This window comes from Pteronotus mesoamericanus, unplaced genomic scaffold (assembly GCF_021234165.1).
Source record: "Pteronotus mesoamericanus isolate MK-2021 breed Mesoamerican mustached bat unplaced genomic scaffold, CSHL_Meso_final contig_730, whole genome shotgun sequence".
In the NCBI taxonomy this organism is placed as follows: domain Eukaryota; kingdom Metazoa; phylum Chordata; class Mammalia; order Chiroptera; family Mormoopidae; genus Pteronotus; species Pteronotus mesoamericanus.
Genome location: NW_026555246.1, coordinates 879,024 through 899,130, shown reverse-complemented (window position 1 = coordinate 899,130; position 20,107 = coordinate 879,024). Strand labels below are relative to the sequence as shown.

At 42.6% G+C, this 20,107-nt stretch overlaps 1 protein-coding gene across 2 annotated transcripts; it reads right to left on the bottom strand.

The window, feature by feature from the left end:
* Nucleotides 1-517: 517 nt before the first annotated feature.
* Nucleotides 518-8,918, bottom strand: ZNF879 (zinc finger protein 879). Of its 2 annotated transcripts, none has more exons than XM_054583370.1 (4): nt 8,870-8,918; nt 6,686-6,812; nt 6,139-6,199; nt 518-2,096 (listed from the first exon to the last, which is right to left on the bottom strand). In XM_054583370.1, the coding sequence occupies exons 3-4, from the start codon at nt 6,173-6,175 to the stop codon at nt 649-651; spliced, it is 1,485 nt and encodes a 494-aa protein (XP_054439345.1). In that variant the 5' UTR covers nt 6,176-6,199; nt 6,686-6,812; nt 8,870-8,918; the 3' UTR covers nt 518-648. The 2 variants fall into 2 exon arrangements, with proteins under 2 accessions (XP_054439345.1, XP_054439347.1); XM_054583372.1 differs by having other exon boundaries at nt 6,139-6,234; nt 8,870-8,912.
* Between the last annotated feature and the right edge of the window lie 11,189 nt (nt 8,919-20,107).

Here is a 20,107-nt window from a genome sequence, read left to right as displayed (position 1 = left end):
ACCATGCACTTTGTGACAAAGTGAATTTAGATCTGATTTAGAGTTTGAAACAAGTAGTCAAGAAGAAAACTAACAAGACTATATATCTGCACAATTTTCTTTTCAAGTACATGGCTTAGAAAACAGAGAAGAAACAACCCAAAAGTTTTAACAACCACAAAGTACAGAATTTGCTTTTAAATTAAAAAAAAAAACAAACAAGTTTTAGTGACAGTGAGGTAGCTAGAGGTCACCTGCTTACATTTCTTTTCCAAAACATTCTTAGTACAACTGGCTTGCATACACCTAAATATCCTTTCAAAAAGTAGGTTTCCAGATTAACCTGATATTTAAACTTTATGACTGCATTCTTATGTCAGCATGCTCCCCAGTGATGCTTGTGAAAGCTGGTGGCTGTTACCACACATTACCAGAAAGAAAAAAAAATAGTCAATAATAACTTAAGAACACATGGAAAAAAAACGTTTTGTAAACACTTTCCTAATATTCCTAAGGTTAGCCTGCATCATGTTGTCTCTGATGTCTGATCAGGTCCATATTCTGAAGTCTGACCCATAATTAAGTACTTTTTATCAATCTTCCCCCAAGATTCTTTGATATTCAGTATGGAATGAACTTCAGTTGTAAGATTTTCCATGGGCATTTTACTTATAATTTTCCTCCAGTATGAGTCCTCTGATGATTAGTAAGGGAAGAGCTCTGACTAAAAGCTTTTCCACATTCTTTACATTTATAAGGCTTTTCTCCTGTATGAATTCTCATATGTGTCATAAGGGATGAGCTTTGTCTGAAGGCTTTCCCACACACTTTACAGTTAAATGGTTTCTCCCCAGTATGAATTCTCTGGTGCTGAATTAGAGCTGAGCTTTGGTTGAAGGCCTTTTCACAGTCATTACATTTATAAGGTTTCTCTCCAGTGTGAATTTTTCGATGAGTATTAACTGCTGAGTGGGAACTGAAAGCTTTTCCACATTCTTTACAATTATAAGGTTTCTCTCCAGTATGAATTCTATTGTGTATATTAAGCCGTGAAATCCAGGAGAAAGCCTTTCCACACTCATTACATTTGTAGGGTTTCTCCCCAGTATGGATTCTTTGATGTTGTATAAGAGCCGAGCTTTGGCTGAAGGCTTTCCCACATTCTTTACATGCATATGGTTTCTCACCTGTGTGAATTCTCTGATGTATTATAAGAGCTGAGTGGTAACTGAATACTTTCCCACACTCATTACAATGAAAGGGTTTCTCTCCAGTATGGATCCTATGGTGTCTACTTAGCCGTGATATTGAGGTAAAGGCTTTCCCACACTGACTACATTCATATGGTTTTTCTCCAGTATGAATTCTATGATGTTGAATAAGAGATGAGCACTGACTAAAGGCTCTCCCGCATTCATTACACTTATAGGGCTTTTCTCCAGTATGAATTCGTTGGTGATTATTAAGGGATGAACTACCTTTAAATGTTTTTCCACATTCATTACATTTATAGGGTCTCTCTCCAGTATGCATTCTCTGATGTCCAATGAGAGATGTAGTGAAACTGAACGCTTTTCCACAGTCACTGCATATGTAAGGTTTCTCTCCAGTATGAACTCTCAGGTGCTGAGTCAGGGATGAGCTTTGGCTGAAAGCTTTCCTACATTCCTTACATTTATAGAGCTTCTCTCCAGTGTGGATTCTCTGATGTTTACTCAGGGAAGAACTGTGGAGGAAGATTTTCCCACATATGTTACATTTGTAACATTTTCGCACTGTATTGACTCCCAGTTGTTTAAATAGAATTGAATACTGCTGAGAGTGGGGTTTCCTTCCTCTGGAAACACTTCTGGGTTTCTTAATAAGTGATGATTTTAGACCAAGATTTTTCTCAAGTTCAATACCTACAAAGTTCCTCTCCTTTGTGTAGGATTTCTTTATGGTAATTGAGACTTTCCTGAAAGGTTTGTTATTTTGGCCCTGCAGCTTCTCCAGCTTGTCCTCACTTATGTAGGTTTTCTCCAGCTTGAAGTCAAAAGTACCATCTCCTATGAGTTTATTCATTACTTCCTGGTATTCTTCTTTGGAAACTGTGGTTTCAAACAAGCTCTCCCATCCTAAAATAAATAAAACATGTAAGTCTCCCTTGCACTGAGAATAAAGAAAAGTGACATAAAAATATACAAGGATCACTAACGAATATATCCTTGGACTCTAAACAAGGATAATCATCACTAGGAAGTGATGAGAACTGGACAAAAACAAAAACAAAGTGATGTATAATAAGGGTGAACAAGCCGGTATTTTAAACTGTGTGATGAGAAAATAAATTTAAACATGAGATCTAACTAGCAAGAGCTGGCCATGCAAAAATGTGGGTATAAAAATAACTCCAGTGAGAAAAAAAGCTTTGTGTGTTCGAGGAACATAAAGAAGTCCAGCGTGGTTTAAGCAAGAGGGAACAAGGGGAGAGTGCAGTAAGGTGAAGAGGTGGGGATGGGCTGTCATGTGGGGCCTTATAAGATCTGGAAAGGCATTTGGAATTTCTTGTAAGGATCGCTGGGGGTTAAGAGGGACATGACAGTTTGGTTGACAAAGAATAACTATGGTATTGTGACAAATGGACTGTCAATGGGGGCGAGGGAAAAGAAAACAAGGACCAATGCAGAGCAGCCAGTTAGGAGGCTGCCAAAATCTTCCTGGATAGAGATGGCAGTTTGCAGTGGCATGGTGGTGGAGATGGGCACATCTGGGCCGTTCTGGAGGTAGAGATGAGCGGCATCTTCATCTATGAACAGTGTGTGCAGAGTAAGTGGAACAGAGGGTGCAAGAGTAACACCCAGCTTCTGGATTGGACAGTTCAATGGAAACAGGTGCCATGTAATGATATGGTAAAACTGAGAGAAGAGTACTTTCTGAGGATTATTTTGTCCACTTTTTTGATTACTTAGGATATAGTGCAAGAAATGGAAGCATTGATTCAAGAGGAATAAATGTATTCTATGAAAGAGCTTTTATTTCCTTAAGAAAATATACAATCATAAGAAAAATTCAGAAACTACAGAAAAATATAGTTCACCCACAAACACATCATGCAATGTAATCACTATTATATGTGAAATTTAGCTCACCAGATTTTTTTGTATATTTAAAAAAAACTTTTACTTAAGAAATAAAAACAGATTGAAAATAAGCTTTTCCCTTCCCCCTCATCACTTAAAAATAACTGTGGGCTTCTCTCCACATAGATAAATGTAGGATAACACAATCCTTTTAATGGCTATGTGATATTCCAGTGCACAAACATATCATAATTTACTAAATTCCCTCTGAAAGTCATTTAGATTTCTTTTTCCCCAGTAATCCCTTATGTTGTAACAAACGTTCTTTTATACCTTCTCTGCAACTTTGCACAATTATAGAATTATTTTCTTAAGATAAATTTCCAAACCTGGAATTGATTTTAATGACTGTACCTATCAAAATCCCACTAAAGATGCTGCATGTCACTCAGAGCCATAGCATAACACTGGCTATGTATTTCTTAATTTCTGGTAATTTAATAAGAAAAAAATGGTATATCATTGTTTTAGTTTGAATTTCATTTATTATAATAAGGTTGAATAGTTTTTTAAAAAACTCTATGTGAATTGTCAATATACATTCCTTAACTTTTTGTTTTAAAGATTTTATTTATTTATTTTTTAGAGAGGGGAAGAAAGGGAAAAGGAGAGGAAGAGAAACATCCGTGTGTGGTTGTCTCTCACGTGCCCCTTACTGGGGACCTGGCCCGTAACCCAGGCATGTGCCCTGACTGGGAATCAAAACAGCAACCCTTTGCTTAGCAGGCCAGCACTCAATCCACTGAGCCACACCAGCCAGGGTTCACATTCCTTGCCTTTTTAATCATAACACTCATGACTTTGCGCTGTGATCACTCTCTGGACTTTTTCTCTTTCTATCTTTATATCATACCATTGTATTCTATAGCCATAGCAATAGTATTAACAGGGAAAAACTAAAAACTAAAATTTCTAAAAGACCGTTCAATAAAATACGGCTTAATACAACAGAGTCCTTTCAAAGAGGTAGGCCTCTTTTCAAGAGGGCTGAATAATTGAAGGACATCCCCAAGTAAAAATAGGCTTGAGAACAACATGTATGACAACCTCTCTGTTTCTCCCCTTTTGTGTGTGTCTGTCTCTCTCACACACAAAAACACTCAACCAATACTCACACAGCCTGAAAGGATTAACCGTGAAATATCAGCAAAGGTTGCTATCAGCATGGTTGGAAAAATTTCAGGGGAATCTCCTTTTTTAGCTCCTTTTTCTTTTTTTTACAATACTATGTATGCCTCGTACAAATAACAATAATTTTAAATACATATTAAAGAATTAGAGCACACTTGATACTAATGATTTTTTTGACAACCAGAAAGCTCACAGCCAAATCAGGAATTCATCCTGGCTACCCACTCTGGTCCTTTCAATAAATATATTTACTTTGTACATTTATGAATCAATTTCTATTTTATTATATCATTATTCTTGCAGTCAGATTCCTTGAACTGTTAGTGGGATGTGGCAGACTATATGCTATGTAGTAGGAAAAAAGATCCCTGCAATGAAAAAGACTTGACTCTTCAAAGCAAAGGGCCCAGTGAGTGCCAAACAATATTTAAAAATATAAATAAATAAACTCCCTGATACAACCTAATGAATTCTGAATTCTAAAGACCAAAGATAAAGAGGACATCCTGTAATTTCAAACAGAAGTCCAGACTGAAAAAAAGGGGCTTCCTATTCCTATATAGGAAATAGAGGAAACAGGATCACACTAACAGATTTTTTAGCAACAACAGGTTCTTTAGCACTCACAAGTCCAAAGACAGTGGAGCACAATTTGAACAATTCTGAGGGAAAAAATCTGATGCCAGAATTCTACATCCAAACATAATTCCCAGAGGAGAGGTAAAAGAACTGACTTTAGACATGCACAAATACAGTACACGTGAACCTTCCAGAAAACACTGTTCAAGAACATATGCTAGCCAAACCAAAGGCAAAGATCTGAAGAAAGAGTTCATGAAAGGAAACACAAGACTAAGAGGACAGAGAAAGCCCGTTTCCTGCCATCAAGAGAAATAAATGCTGGCCTTGGCTGGTGTGGCTCAGTGGCCTGAGGGCAAGTCTGCAAACCAAAAATTCGCTGGTTCGATTCCCAGTCAGGGCACATGCCTGGGTTGCGGGCCAGGTCCCCGGTTGCAGGCGTGTGAGAGGCAGCCAATCCCTGTTTCTCTCCCTCCCTTTCTTCTTCCCTTCCCCCCTTCCTAAAAATAAATAAATAAAATATTTTGGGTTTTTTTTTAAAAAAGATAAATGCTGGATAAGCAGCAAAACTCAAAGGAGAGAGCCATCCTCTGGTGTCAGAAACTTAAAAGACAAAATTCAAAGTAGCACAGAGAGTGAAAGCTCATGATCCAGCAACCCAAGGAGTTCTGGCAATTGAGACCTATGTCCTGGCAGCCAGGGTCTGGAACATACTACCTTGAAAATTTTCACACGGAAGATTTAGGAGAATGGCATGAGGAATATCTTTGAACCTTCTGTCTGCATTTCATAACTGTTACCATTTTGCTACCCCTGCTTTCTCTCTCCCATGTTGTACACATAAATATAAGTACATCTGCTTTTATTTTCAACTGAATCATGTGTAATGTTACAAACAAAAAAGTCAAAGCAAAAACCCAATATGAAAAATGATGATGTATTTAGCATTACAAGGTATGTGAAAACCACAAAAGGAGAATCATTTAAGAAAATAACCCAGTAAAAGCATGAAAAAAAGGGAGGAAGATATGATTCACTAACATTCACACACTATATATTGCATTATATATTCTGCACTCAGCTTACCAGGGGCATATTTTTTAAAAAGTGCAACCCAAACTGGGAGAATCCACCTCTCCCTCTGAACCTCTTGAATTAAGTACTGAAAAGGTAAGAGTGTGAAGCTACATCCTTCCCAGCATTTCCCACCTGACCGGGTCCATCAGCAAGGGCCCTGGTCAACATCAGCTGGGAGCAGCCTCCCCACTGACCAGCAGCATCCCACAGTTAGACAAGCTAGGTCTGCCCCCCAGTGGCCGTCACTCACCTAGACATGCACCATGGGAAAGTCCGTTTCCCACCATCCAGGGGTCTTCCCCTTGCTGTAACTGGAAGATAACCTTCGGTTTAAAAAACAGAATCCCTGTGTGTGAGCAAGAAAAAGAGGATGAGTCTGTGGCACAGGACGAGTAGCCATCCTGGCCTGCAGACCCAGCCCCAGGGTCTCAGGCCAAAAGGAAAGTCCAAGGAAAGAGAGAGGTTTGTCCTGAGAGGGGCTTAAATCTGGGCTCCCAGGGTTTCAGGAAAAAGGTGAGAACTCTGGCTGTGCACTTCTCTACGCTGGAACCTCCCCGTGAGATGCAGGGGAACAGAGGCTGGGGACAGGAGACAGGAAAAGCACAGAAAGGAGGAACACCACCAACTCTATCAAGCTGAAACCTTCACGGCAGCAGCCGCCACTGCTGCAGTGGTGGACTGAATCTGGCCACACCCGCAACATCCTCCTTGGAGAGGACACCAAGATACCCCCCAGGAGACCGGGCATCACAAGGCAGGGCCCCGCCCAGTGAGCCCAGGACATGGCAGGGCCTTACCCAGGGACACCAGGCTGTGGTAGTTCTCCAGCATCACCTCCCGGTACAAGGTTCTCTGCGCAGGGTCCAGGCACAGCCACTCATCCTGGCTGAAGATCACGGCCACGTCCCCAAACGTCACGGACTCCTGTAATGGCAAAGCCCTTTCTGCTTGCCCAGGTCCATCCCCACAAGGGGATGACCAAGCAGCAACCCTGCCACCACTCAGGGGATCTGCATTTCAAGCCAAACCCTTCCTGACCCCCTCAGTTCCTGAGCACGCATCCCTCACGCACCTGCTGTGTGTGAAGCCCTGTGCCCTCAGAGGCTGAACAGCAGCCAAACAAGACAAGCCCTCGAAGTCATTAGACAAACCAGAATGAGGGAAACACGGGACTTCAGACACAGACATGATCAACCATTGAGACCAAGCTCCCCCTCTGCAGGTGAGGTGTCACATCAGGTTCTGGAAGGAGGCCTCCACACACTCACTCAGGGAGGATCAGGTATGCTGGGCTGTCCCCACCTTGGGCCATCCCTGTGTCCTGGGCGAGAGGAGGCTCTGAAACTGCCCCAAGCATGGCTTTGTTAGGAGAGGACCCGGGCAGTGGGCTGCACAAAACCTTCAACAGAGTCCAGTGCAAGGCTGCGGAAGGAGCCCTTCGTCCGCCCGGAGGTGCCTACCCACCTCTCCCCGGCTTCCCTGGACCATTCACATCTTTTAAACTAGTGGCCCCTTCCTTAAGAATCTTTTTCTTTAAAAGCAACTTAGCAAAGATCAATAGGTGAAAGAAAAAAATGTTCATCTAACTTTCTATCACAGAAACATCTTAACTTCTTCCTGTATATTCTTTCAGACTTTTTACATGCTAATATGGCTTTATATTAAACAAAAAGAGAAGATTATACAGGTAGCTATTCCACTGCATGTTCTATTTGCTGGCCCTGATTTCACTGTATACATCAATCGGTTCACATAACTAATCTACTGGTGGGCATTCAGGTTATTTCCACTTTAGTTACCCTAAAAATGCTGGCTTGATCATCCCTGTACATCACCAGGAAAAAGTGTACTTCCTTAGGACACATTTCTACAGGTGTCAGTGTTAAGTCACAGCTTGCTTTCTCTTTACCATCCCCCATAACCCAGGAAGGAGGTTGCAAGGCCAGGAATATTCTCTGACCCCTGAGGGCAAACACAAAAATAAGGGGCTCTCAGTCCTTTTCAAATGTGTGTAAACTTTTTCAATAATGGCTAAATAAGCCTGACCACTCAGGAAAGGGTCCTCAAGGACCTGGTAACCATCTCTTGGAATGTGCCAAGCTCCAGTGTCCTGCGGGACATACATGGGCCCAACCTGCCACCTGACACACTTGCCAAACCACAAACCTGGGTTGGATAATCTGCTCATCTACATATGCGGAGCTTCCCATCTTTCTATCTCTTTAGTGGATCGCCTGGGACCCATGTCACACTCTGGCTTAAAGCTCACTCAGTAAGAGTGTTTTCTTTGTCTTCTACTTTTGTAGAGAGGTTTTTGGGACTGGGAATAGATTATGTTTTCAATCATATTTCCCACAGACGATGCAAGGACAGAGAAGAAAAGACATCGCGAGGGACCGGATGCTTCCCTCTTCAAGGAAGGCTCGCTCTCTTCCTCCAACCTGCCACCTCTTCTCCTTTCACCATCTACGTGAGCCCTGTACTGCTGGTCAGTCCAGAACTGCCCAACGCTGAGGCGTGCCCCTGACCACACCTACTGACTCAGAGGACTTCTTTCCTGGATCCTCCTAGAAAATCACCTGGACCCTTACCAGGTACTGCACTGCCTGCCTAGGAAGGCAAAAACCCGGCCTCTTCTCCGTGAATCCCTCGTGTGGGGAAGGTATCATTTGACTCTTCCATGTCTCTGCCCTCCACAGAGCACAGACACCCTGGATTCCTCACAGGGCTTTGGGTGTGACCATGGATAGGCCCTGGGGCCCATTCAATTCCTAGTAACCAAGGACTTAACTATTAAGCACAGAATGGACCATAAATGAGTGTGGCAGCGAGGGGAGGAAAACACCTCCCTTCTCGAGTCCCTCGGCTGCAGCCCTCTGACCAGAATGGGGCTTCCTGCCCACACAAGCCCAACAAGGAGCGAAGCTTGTTCATGAACCTCTGGACCCAGAAGGCAGTTCGAGGAAGGAAGCCTCACTCACCTGAGCCTGGGCTGGAAGCAACTCTGTGGCCATTTCCCCCTGCCCGATGCACCGGCTGGAGGAGGCACCTGGAAGTAAGAAGGAAGCTGTGATGCTGTCCATGCGGTGGGCACTGCCACCCCTCCGGCCAGGCCAGGCCACCACCACTACACGGGCAGCCCCTGCACAGGAGACCCCCTGAGAGAGGGGCCGTCGCCCGACCCCCAACCCAGAGCAGGCGTTCTTTCCCTCCCCACCCCCGGCCTGCTCCCCTCCAGCCAGTGGTTTGTGAACAAAGGCGAATCAAACTCGGGCATCAGAACCATCTGAAAGTGCATTAACAGAGTGCAGAGCAGTCACTCCGGGCTCAAAGGGTTAAAGCAATGAAAAATGACATAAATATTCCACACATCTGTGCTTTGATATTTTGAGCTCTAATAACCATAATTATGAGAATAAGAAGAGGCTAGACAATCCTGACAAGCCGAGGGACCAAAAGTAACCAGAGGACGGCCCGCACCGAAACTCCTAACCGGGCGGCCAACCTTTGCCGTAGGCGAGCCCTGCCTACCGTTGTCCCGCAGCTACGACTCCCCTCCGCCAAGGCCGAGGAACTGGCGCTTCCAGAGGAGCCCCGAGCGCAGAGTTCCACTCGGACCTCCCTGCCGTCGCCCTGCTGCCCCACCGTCTGTCCTCCTGACTGTCCAACGTCACCAGCCTGCGTCCACCAGTGTGAGCGCACCAGGCGTCTGTCTGTCTTGCCCTCCATCCAGTCCCCGCAATTTCCCCCGTTTTCTCTCCCGTGTCCTTAACCTACTAGCCTGCCGTGCATTTTCTCCTCTGATTGCGGAAATAGACAAAGAACGGTCAGCCACTCTCGGCACATTTCTCAGTCCACTGAGGTCTTGCTTCCAGGCACGTCCTCAAATAAATCCTTACGGCTTTGAAGGCTTCTTTCATTGATAATTCTTAAAGTGTCATCTGGGGAGCGTGGTGTCCTGTTCAGATACAGCTAACCAAACACTCCTCTACTCTCTTCCTCTGGGAAGCTGCGCTTCCCTTGTGAAGTAGAGTTATCACAGCTCCCTGTGTGAAAGGGACCGTTAGGGACCCACCTTCCCTTCTCCACCCCCTGAGATACAAAACTCAGAAGGAACAGCGTCGCTGGCTGGAAACGAACTTAAAAGACAGAGAAAAAGGACGTAACAAAAAAAAAAAAAAAAAAGTTTAGTTAAATCACTCTAGGAAAACGATGCCAAACAAGCAAGGTTTGCAAAAACAGTTAAATCTAAAGTATCATGTACGTCTGGGGGAAGAGGAGAGAACCAACAAACACTACAAGCCGAAGACCACCACAGGGCTCACGAACCCCGAAACGAGACACCGCTTGCAGCAATCCCCTCCTGAACACATTCCTCCGGGAGCCCGGCGGAGGCGGACGCCCGGCGCAGGCGGGGGCAGCTCCCACTTCCGGCCCCCGCGGGGGCGGGGTGGAGGGCCCCTCCGGGCAACGCCCCCTCCCCAGGCCGCGTTCACCTGAGGAGGCCACTGCGGCTCCAGCGCCCCGAGCTGGCACTCGCTGACCTGGCCCCGCCGCAGGAGGTGCACACCCCGGGCCCTCTCTCGCCGGCAATCTCCACCCGGCCCCACCACGACGGGTCGCGAAACGGCGGACCTCACTGGAGGAGAGCGGAACACCTAGCGCAGGAACATTTCCCACCACCGCTGCTAGGCCGCCGGGAGTCATTGCGCCTGCGCACTGGGAGCGTCAGGGTCCCGGGCTCTAGCACAGCGCTTTTCCTTTCAAACTCTACTTCCCAGACGCAGTCGCGGCAAGCACCTCGACGGTGGCCGAGGAGGGCCATAAGCGGCAAGAACGCTCCCTGCCAAGAGCCGGGGAAGGTTGGCCCACATCTTGCAGCATCAGCCCTAACTGCTTCTCCTCTTGTGCACCCTTTTGATTCGTAATTATAGTGACAATGATGATAAAAGGGAAAAGTGATAATGTATTTTAAAATATGAAACATTACGCACTCCCTGATGCTTATTCTTGGTTGGTCAGAGAAGTGTTCAAATCTGTTACAAATTTTTGTCTAAATTTTGTGTCTAAATTATATTTTCAAAAATATAAAAGATATATTTTTAACTGACATTCACACTAGGTAAAATCAAAAATATAAATCCATTATGTTCCTTTTCATGACACACATTCTTTTAAAACGGTTCGTTGTAATCAGGAAGCTCATCTTCAGCTTCGACCACAAACCCCTTCTTCAAACCATCCCGATGACTGGTACCGCACATAACAAATAACATGAGCTCAATAGTGTTGAAAAATGATTTTTTAAGTATTCAACATTACAGTTTACAAAGGCTAACCTAATACTAAAAGGCACTTGGAGGAAGAAAATAGATTAACAAATATGCCAGAAAAATATGAAAAAGAAATCTGGGATCACAGTGTTGCAATGAGATCATCTCAAAGTAAAAAATAATTAAATTGGACACATGAATTGTTTCATGTGGATAAAAGATATACAAGACTAACCATTAAGGAAATGCAAATCAAAACCATAATGAAAGCCCTGGGTGGTGTGGCTCAGTGGGTTGGGCATCATCCTGCAGTATCCGAGGTGGCCTATTTCATTCCATTTAGGGCACAAGCCTGAGTAGCCCACCAGGTCCTTGGTTGGGGGCATGCCAGAGGCAACTAATGGATGTTTCTCTTGCACAGCTATGTTTCTTTCCCTCTCTTTCTCCAGTCCTTCCCCCCTCTCTAAAAATAAATAAAAATAAAAATTTCTTCTTAAAGTCTGAATGGGAGCCCTCACTGGGTGGCTCAGTTGGTTGGAGCTTCCTCCTGTGCATCAGAAAAAAGGTTGCAAGTTCCATCCTGGTCCGGGCATCTGTGGGAAGCAACCAATCTCTCTCTCCCCCACCTTCCCACCCCTCTCCTCAGGTGAGGATTTTTTAAAATAACAATAAAAATAAAAATCATCATGAGATATCAGTTCACACCTCTTAGTGTGGCTGCTGTGAAAATAAAACACCATACAGAAAACCAGTGCTGTTGAAGACCTGGAGATGCTGGAATCCTTGTGCATTGCTGGTGGGAATATAAGACAATGCAACCACAGTGGAAAATAGTGCGGTGGTTTCTCAGAAAATTAAAAATAGAATTACTGTATGATCCAGCAATTCCACTGCCAGGTATATTCCCAAAAGAATTAAAAGTAGGGTCTTAAACAGGTATTTGTATACCAGTGTACATAGTGGCATTATTCACAATAGCCAAAACGTAGAAATAACCCAAGTGTCAATGAAAGGATGGGTGGATAAACAAAATGTGGTCTAGACATACAATGAGTTATTATTCAGCCATGTAAAGAAGGAAGTTCTGACACGTGCTACAATATGGATGAATCTGGAGTGCATGCTAAGTAAAATAAGCAGACTCCAAAGTGACAAATATTGTATAATTTCACTTACATGAGTTATCTAGAATAGTCAGATTCATATACAAATAGCAGAATAATGGTTACCCGGGGCTTGGGGAGGAGGGAGATGAGGATTTATTGTATAATGCGTACAGAGTTTCAGTTTGAAATAATGAAAAATTTCTGGAGATAGATAGTGATGGTTGCACAATGTGAATGTAGTTAATGCAACTAACAATATACTTAAAATGGTAAGTTTTATGTTATATGAATTTTACCAAAATAATAATACAAAATAAACATATGAAAATCATGAACCCTTACTGGCAAAACAACATAGCACTGACATTTATGAAGTAAAAACAACATGACAGACTAAGTACACAATTACCTCCCTTCATCTCTTAATATTCCTTAAAATAACAATATACATAATTTCCAAAGGAATACAAAATATCTAGAAAAAGTCATCAAAACACCAGAAATTGAGTGAAAATCTTGAAAGGCATGCAGTAACATGTCCTAAGATCTAAAATCCATCTAATGTAAAGGTTCAGAAGAAAGAGAAAATGAAGACGGAGAAAGAATTACAAATGGATTATATCGAGATATGGATAGACATACAGCAGAAAACATATGCAGCTGAAAAAGATCTGGGTCTCCAGGTGAAGGAGAATATAAGGTGTTGAGCATACTAACTGGTGCGGGCAGGGAGTAGTGAAGGGGGTGTCTGCAAAAAATACATCCTGGATGAAACTTCAGAACTTTAAGGAGAAACAGAAGATCCTAAAAACTACTGGGATATAAGAAAGAAATAAAGATTACCTATGTATTACTTGCTACAAATAATAGAAGATGCTACAGCAGAATGAGTGGTTCACTGAAGTCGTCAAAAATACAAGATTCTTCCTTCTCCCCACTCTGCTCCTCGGGAGTGGAATAAGATGTAGATATGGCCACAAAGTCACATTTCTGCTGGGAAACAGGTGAGGTAATTGGTGCTGAGTAATAAAAAATGTCCACTCGTCCAGGCAAAACAAAGAGGGTGAGGTTAGCCTCAGACACTAATCAACAGTTCTGAATCCTAGAAGACTGTGTGGAGGAATATCCTCAGATTTCTAAAGTAAAATGATTTAGAATTTGGAATTCTATAACCTTTTAATCTAGCACTTACCTGTGAGCGGAGCAAAGGCACTTGGAAAATGAAAATACACAGATTATAATCTCTGGACTATCTCTGATGGAAATAGTCATGAATGCAATTTATTTTTAAAAACCAAAGAAAGTTAAGCTTGTTCAGATTACAAAAAGTGTAGTAAGTAAATGAATCTGAGTAGAAATGATTCCTGAAGCAGATTGTGAGGGTAATTTAACAATAGGACTAACAACCCAGATGATGGCAAAACAGAGTGACGAAGAAGGTATGAGAGCCAGCTGAGGTTCTTGTCTTATTCAGGGTGGTAGCACAGATACAGCTTCAAATATAAATTTTTTAAAATGTTTAAGTATCTATGTTAAATATTTAATAGAAACCTCCACCCAATAGAAATGCAATATATGGGAAAGAATCAAGATGGTTGAGGAGTGAGTGGAAGTCACACTGACCTCCTCCCAGGACCATCCTGGAATTACAATTAAATTGTGGAGAAATCACCTGGAACACACAACTGAACAACAGCGAGAGAGGAGCCTCATAACCTCAGAGACAGAAGAATCGGCTTTAGCACAATCTAACTGGTAAGGAGTGCAGTACAGACTCCAGAAGGCGGACGGGGCACCCACAGGCGGCAGCACCAGAAGGATATTGAAACAGCCAGTCAGATCCCCCTGAGAAGAGCGGGGTCTAAACCATAAGCAAGTATCTCCAGCCTACAGCACCGGAACCCAAAAAGTACACAGAAAACAGCCAGCTGCAAAAAGCGGCAGGGTTGCTCTCTGCCAGAGACAGGCAGCTAGGGACACAAAGAAATGTTTAAAGGGCCAATGTATAAATTTTTATTTGCAGCCACTTACCCTGGTCTCCAGCAAAAGTGGGGGCAGAGTGGGCTAGAGACGCCTGAGGAGAGACTGGGAAGGAGGCTTTGGGGATAGAACTCAGAGAGTGGGGTGGGGGGAGGATCTCAGTGCTGACTCATCCCCCATGTGGAAGCAGCCATCATGCTCAGGCAGAGAGCACTCCCCCAAGCTGCAGCAGTGGCAGAGGACCCAATAGCCCCGCCCCCAGGTGGGATGCCACCCTGTCCTGTGCTGTCTAAGCCACCTGCTGAGAGCAGAATGGCAGCCACAGATAGTAGATCCCTGGATAAAGGGAGTGCAGAGAGGTCTGGAGACACTTGAGAGACTGAGGACAGAGGCTTTGGGGAGAGAACTGAGAGAGTAGCCGGCAGGATCTCAGTGCTGACTCCTCCCCTATACAGCAGCAGCATGAGAGGACCCATTAACCCTGCCCCCAGGAGGGATTCTACCCCATTCCAAGCTGTCTAAGGTAGGCTGCTGAGTGCAGTGACTAGATTAATAGCTGAAGGAGACAGGCACAAACAGTAGATTCCTGGAAGTCTCTAATAGATTGCCAGACAGGGACGACATCTGACATCATCAGAGGCAGATCCATAAAGTAAAAACAGCGGTCTCCAACCATAGAAGTTCACACCACAAAGTCAGGAATTCAAGACAAATCAACTTAAGAAGCAGAAGCAAAAAAGAAGAGTCTCACAAATAATGGGAAGATAAAGAAACACCCCCCCGCCACTGTTGAAGGGAAAGGAGGAGTCCCCACAAAGAGAACTAAATGAAATAGAGGCAAGTAAACTATCAGATACTGAGTTCAAAACAATGGTTCTAAGGAAGTTCCAGGAGTTCAGTGATCTCAGAGAGAATTACAAAAAACTACAGGGAAACTACAAGGAACACACTGCAAACTATATCAGCATGAAAAAGGACATAGAAACGATCAAGAGACAAGAGGAAATGAAGAATACAATTTCTGAATTGAAGAACACAGCAGAAGGAATCCAAAGCAGGCTAGATGAAGCCAAGGATTGAATCAGCAAGTTGGAGGACAAAGTAGAAAAAAGCTCCCGGAAAGAGCAAGAAAATGAGAAAAAGAATCAAAAAGAATGAAGAGGCATTTAGGGAAATGCAGGACAACCTGAAGTGTAATAATATCCATATAATAGGGATACCAGAAGGAGAAGAGGAGGAGAAAGGGATAGAGAACCTGTTTGAAAAACTCATGATGGAAAACTTCCCTCATGTGAGGAGAGAAAAAGTCACGCAAATCCAGGAAGCACAGAGGGTCCCATTCAAGAGGAACTCAATGAGGCCCACTCCAAGACACATCATAATTAAAATGGCAAATATCAAAGACAAACAGAAAATCCTAAAGGAAGCAAGGGAGAAAGAGGTAGTAACATATAAGGGTGGCCCGATACGGCTAGCAGCTGACTTCTCAATGGAAACACTGCAAGCCAGAAGGGAGTGGCAAGAAATATTCAAGTCATGAAAAACAAAGGTCTGCAACCAAGACTGCTCTACCCAGCAAGGCTCTCAATTAAAAGGGAAAGTGAAATAAGGAGTTTCCCGGACAAAAGAAGGCTAAAAGACTACACCTCCACCAAACCAGCACTGCAAAATATGCTAAAGGGACTGCTTTAAGATCAAGAAAAAGAGTCTATGAATATCCAGTTCCTTTCACAGTTGCCAATACTTAATATTACCAATATTTTTTAATATGTATTAATCTGATTGTGGCAATGATGTGTTATTTTAATTGTTCCTTTATTATTTGTTGAAACTAAACCTGTTTTGTATATTTCTTGCCTATTTCTATTATTTTTAAAAAGCTTTAAATGACTTTTTTATATTCTTTATCCATTTATCGATTAAAGGTTTGTAGAATTTTTTCCCTAAAAAAAAATAAATAAACAAATCAGTAACCTTTTTTTAGATGTGTGACAAATACTTTCCTATTCTATTACCTGTCCGTTATCCTTTTTATATGTATATTACTGTACAGTCTTAAATGTTTAATATAGTCATATTGTCAATATTTTACTTTATAGCTTCTGAGTTTGAATATTTTACTTCAATGTAAGGAAAATATTAGTATTTTGTCCTAAAACTCCTTAGATTCTACATGTTGATTTTTAACTCACCTGAATATTTCTTGTATAATGTGTGAAATAGGGCTCTGTATTTGTTTTATTTCAAGTGATAGTGGTCAATGCACCTTATTTGTTGAATAAGCCTATTTTACCCATTGATTTGAAATATCAACTTAATCATATATTACATTGTTAAGACAGATATATATGTTTGTCTCTAGAATGCTCATTATATTTCATTGGTCTACTTGATTATTTTTGTGCTGGTGTCAAGTTGTTTTAATTGCTGAGACTTTATAATGGTTTTAAATTTTTTAATATTTTATAATTAACTTTGACATTTAAAAAATAAATAAAATCAATCTGCATTTAAGAAAGAAGGGAAGGAATGGAAGGAAGGAAGGAAGGAAGGAAGGAAGGAAGGAAGGAAGGAAGGAAGGAAGGAAAGAAAGAAAAAGATGGATGGAATTCCTACCTATTGCAAAAACACGGATGGAACTGGAGAATATTAAGCTAAGTGAAATAAGCCAGTTGATGAAAGACAAATACCATATGATCTCACCTATAAGTGGACTCTATTCAAAAAATAAACTAATGAACAAAATAAACCACAGGCACAGAAACATGGAGCAGACTGAAAGTGACCAGAGGGGAGGAGGAAAGAAGACAATGGTGGAAAGAAAGGGAAGGGACTGGACAAAAGACATGTATGAATGACCCATGGACACGGACAACACAGTGGGACAACAGACTGTGGGAGTGGGGGGTGGGGGTGGGATGGGTGGAGGGGAGAAAGGGGGAAAATTGAGACAACTGTAGTAGAATATCATTTATAAATTAAAAAATAATACAATATATGACTTTCTAATCAGCCAAAGAGTAATCTTAAATTACATTAAGCATCTTTTTTAATTAAGTACTTGATTTATTATTGTAATTAGATTTTCATAAAGTCTTTTCACTGTTTTGTTAATGTGAAATTAAATTGTAGTTATAAGCAAAAGTTGGTTGCCTAGGGAACATAATTGTATATTCAGTTTAACAGAACTAAAAGAATATTTGTCTTAAAATATTCTTAAAAGTGCAAGATTTTGTTTCTTGCCCTAGCCTTTTGCCATGCAATTACATTATACATTTTTTTAAATTTCTAAATGAAAATAACTTGTGCTTTTTGAGTTCTAAGGGTTGGTGTGTGAAAGTGTAACATCAGCTCCTTAAAGAAAAGGCAGCCATGGCTGGTGTGGCTCAGTGGATTGAGTGCCAGCCTGCAAATCAAGGGGTTGCTGGTTTGATTCCCAGTCAGGGCACATGCCTAGGTTGCAGGCCAGGCCCCCAGTAGGGGGTGCATGAGAGGCAACCACACATTCATGTTTCTCTTGCTCTCTTTCTCCTTCCCTTCCTCCTTCTCTAAAAATAAATAAATATTTTTTAAAAAGAGACTTGCTAAAGCATTCAATAAATTTAAAAAAAAAGAAAAGAAAGAAAAAGCAAAGTGATCAATGATATGTCTCCCCTTCCCTGCAAGAGGGAGTTTAAAAGTACAACTAGCACGCACATTTGTATCAGACTTCTGCAGGAGTCTTCAGCATACTTCCCCTGCAGCATTGCACAGCCCTGTATGTATAGCTTTGAAGAGACATGGCAAGTATTTCTCCTTGGCAACCCCATTTTCCCCACATCATGGAAGTACAGGTCCCCACACACAGACAATGATGTTAGAAAATAAAATATGGTAAATTATATTTCTAAATTTCAGATCTAAGTCTTCTCGTTGAAACCAGTAGATAAGTATGCAGGCAGGGCTACTACTACAAGAGATGAAGACAGCAAAAAATTATATTCAACAATTATGGCGGTAGTTGAGAGGAAACAAAAGCATTAGGAGCTAGAATCAGTAAGAATGTTAAGCTGTGTTAAAGGGGAATCACAGGCCCAAAATGGAGTCCCTTGTGCTAATGCCTATGACCAAACCTAAATATATTGTTACCGAACAAATGGACCCATCGTGGGGGTGCCCAGATGCTGTTACTGAAACAATGACACCCCCCTTCCCCGGGGTCCCTCGGTTGTAGGTCCTTTGCCCGCCACCCTTGGAACTATGGCTCTGAATGGCAGAGTTTGGTGAAAAAGAAAGGAACTATTTATTCAGAAATTATACTGGTTTGATTGATGGCTAAATGTCACCCTTAAACCTCAAAATCCTTTCAAAACAACCACCAGCACACACACCGTCCTGCCTTCCCCCCTTTGCCCAGTCAGGCCGGCCAATCAGGCCAGTCAGGGGTACCGTCCTTCAGAAGAAAAAGAACAGAAGTCCGGGCTCGGCCAGGCAGGCCTCTCGCGGGTCTCAGCACCATCCGCTGCGTCGCCAGGATCTCCAGCTCTTAATCCGTAACCATGTGGCACCTTCTCCTGGCCCGCTAGCGAGGGTCCTTTCTCCCCTCTTTCTTCCCTCCGGGTCTTCACACTGTTCCCCAGAGTCTGTGTCTCTTTGTCTCTCCTGCAGGCCCCTGTCTCTCCTCCTCCTCTCTCCCAGTTACATTCTGTATTGTCTTTTTTAACCTTCCTGATTAGCCTTTGTGATAGGCAAAATAACCCTTTTTGCAAATGAGAAATGAAGCTATCCTGTTACTGACATGCAAAATGACTCGCGATGGCCCTGCTCAAGGCTTCCATCTCCCACGGTGACCCGCCCTGGGGTGGGGAGAATATATTTTTCTTGGACACCCCCATCTCTGGACCACGTTACAAATACCCTTTGCGGGGGGCCCCTGGCTGTGCCCCGTTACAATACGATATTTGGCCTACGCGGTCTCAGCCTTCTCCAGCAATGCAATCTGCAATCCTGTCACTTGGGCACTCTCTCTACCCCCCAAAAGAAGCTGAGGCAATCTGCCTGATAACATCCTCACCTTTCCCTAAAGGATGGTAACTTTGCCTGAAACAAGCCTTTGTTTTGCTAGTGACTTTGTTTTCCTGCCTATAAAGCCTTCCATACTGTCCGCATTAGACAGTTTCTTGGGGCTCCTCTCTGCTCACTAGATGGGATGCTGCCTGATTCATGAATTGTTCAATAAAACCAATTAGATCTCCAAATTTACTTGATTGAATTTTTACTCTTTAACAATTGTGTTGCTTGTTTCTTTCTTACTAACTCATATCTGTATCTGTTCTGTATATTGATTCTTTGTCCATTGCTTACAGTGTATTGATAAATAGCTTTTCACAGTTTGTGACAATCTTCACTTACTTCATGGTGTATTTTGATGAACAAAGGTTTGTAACTTTTAATAGGCAATTTAATAATTCTTTTCCTTTTGGATTAGAGCTTATGATATTGTAATTCATATTAAGAAATATATACTTGGCTTTACTTCCTGTTCCTGGCACAGAGCTCCTAAAACTCTTGAAATTTCCCAAGCGACTATAGTCATAAAGGTGTCCTTTGTTATGTTAAGGAAAGACCCCAGGTGTCCTAAGGATTGAGGGCAAGAACTTTCAGCCCCACCTTCCAACCTCTGGGGAGCAAAAGAAAGATGACCTTGAGACTGAGTTTAATAGCCAATGGCCAATGATTTGATCAATCATACCAATGTAATGAAGCCTCCATGAAATCCCAAAAGGATGGGGTTCCATCTTTTAAGCTGGTGATCAAGTGGAGATTTGGGGAGAATGGCACACAGAGAGAGTAAGGAAGCTCCGTGCCTTTTCCCCAAAAC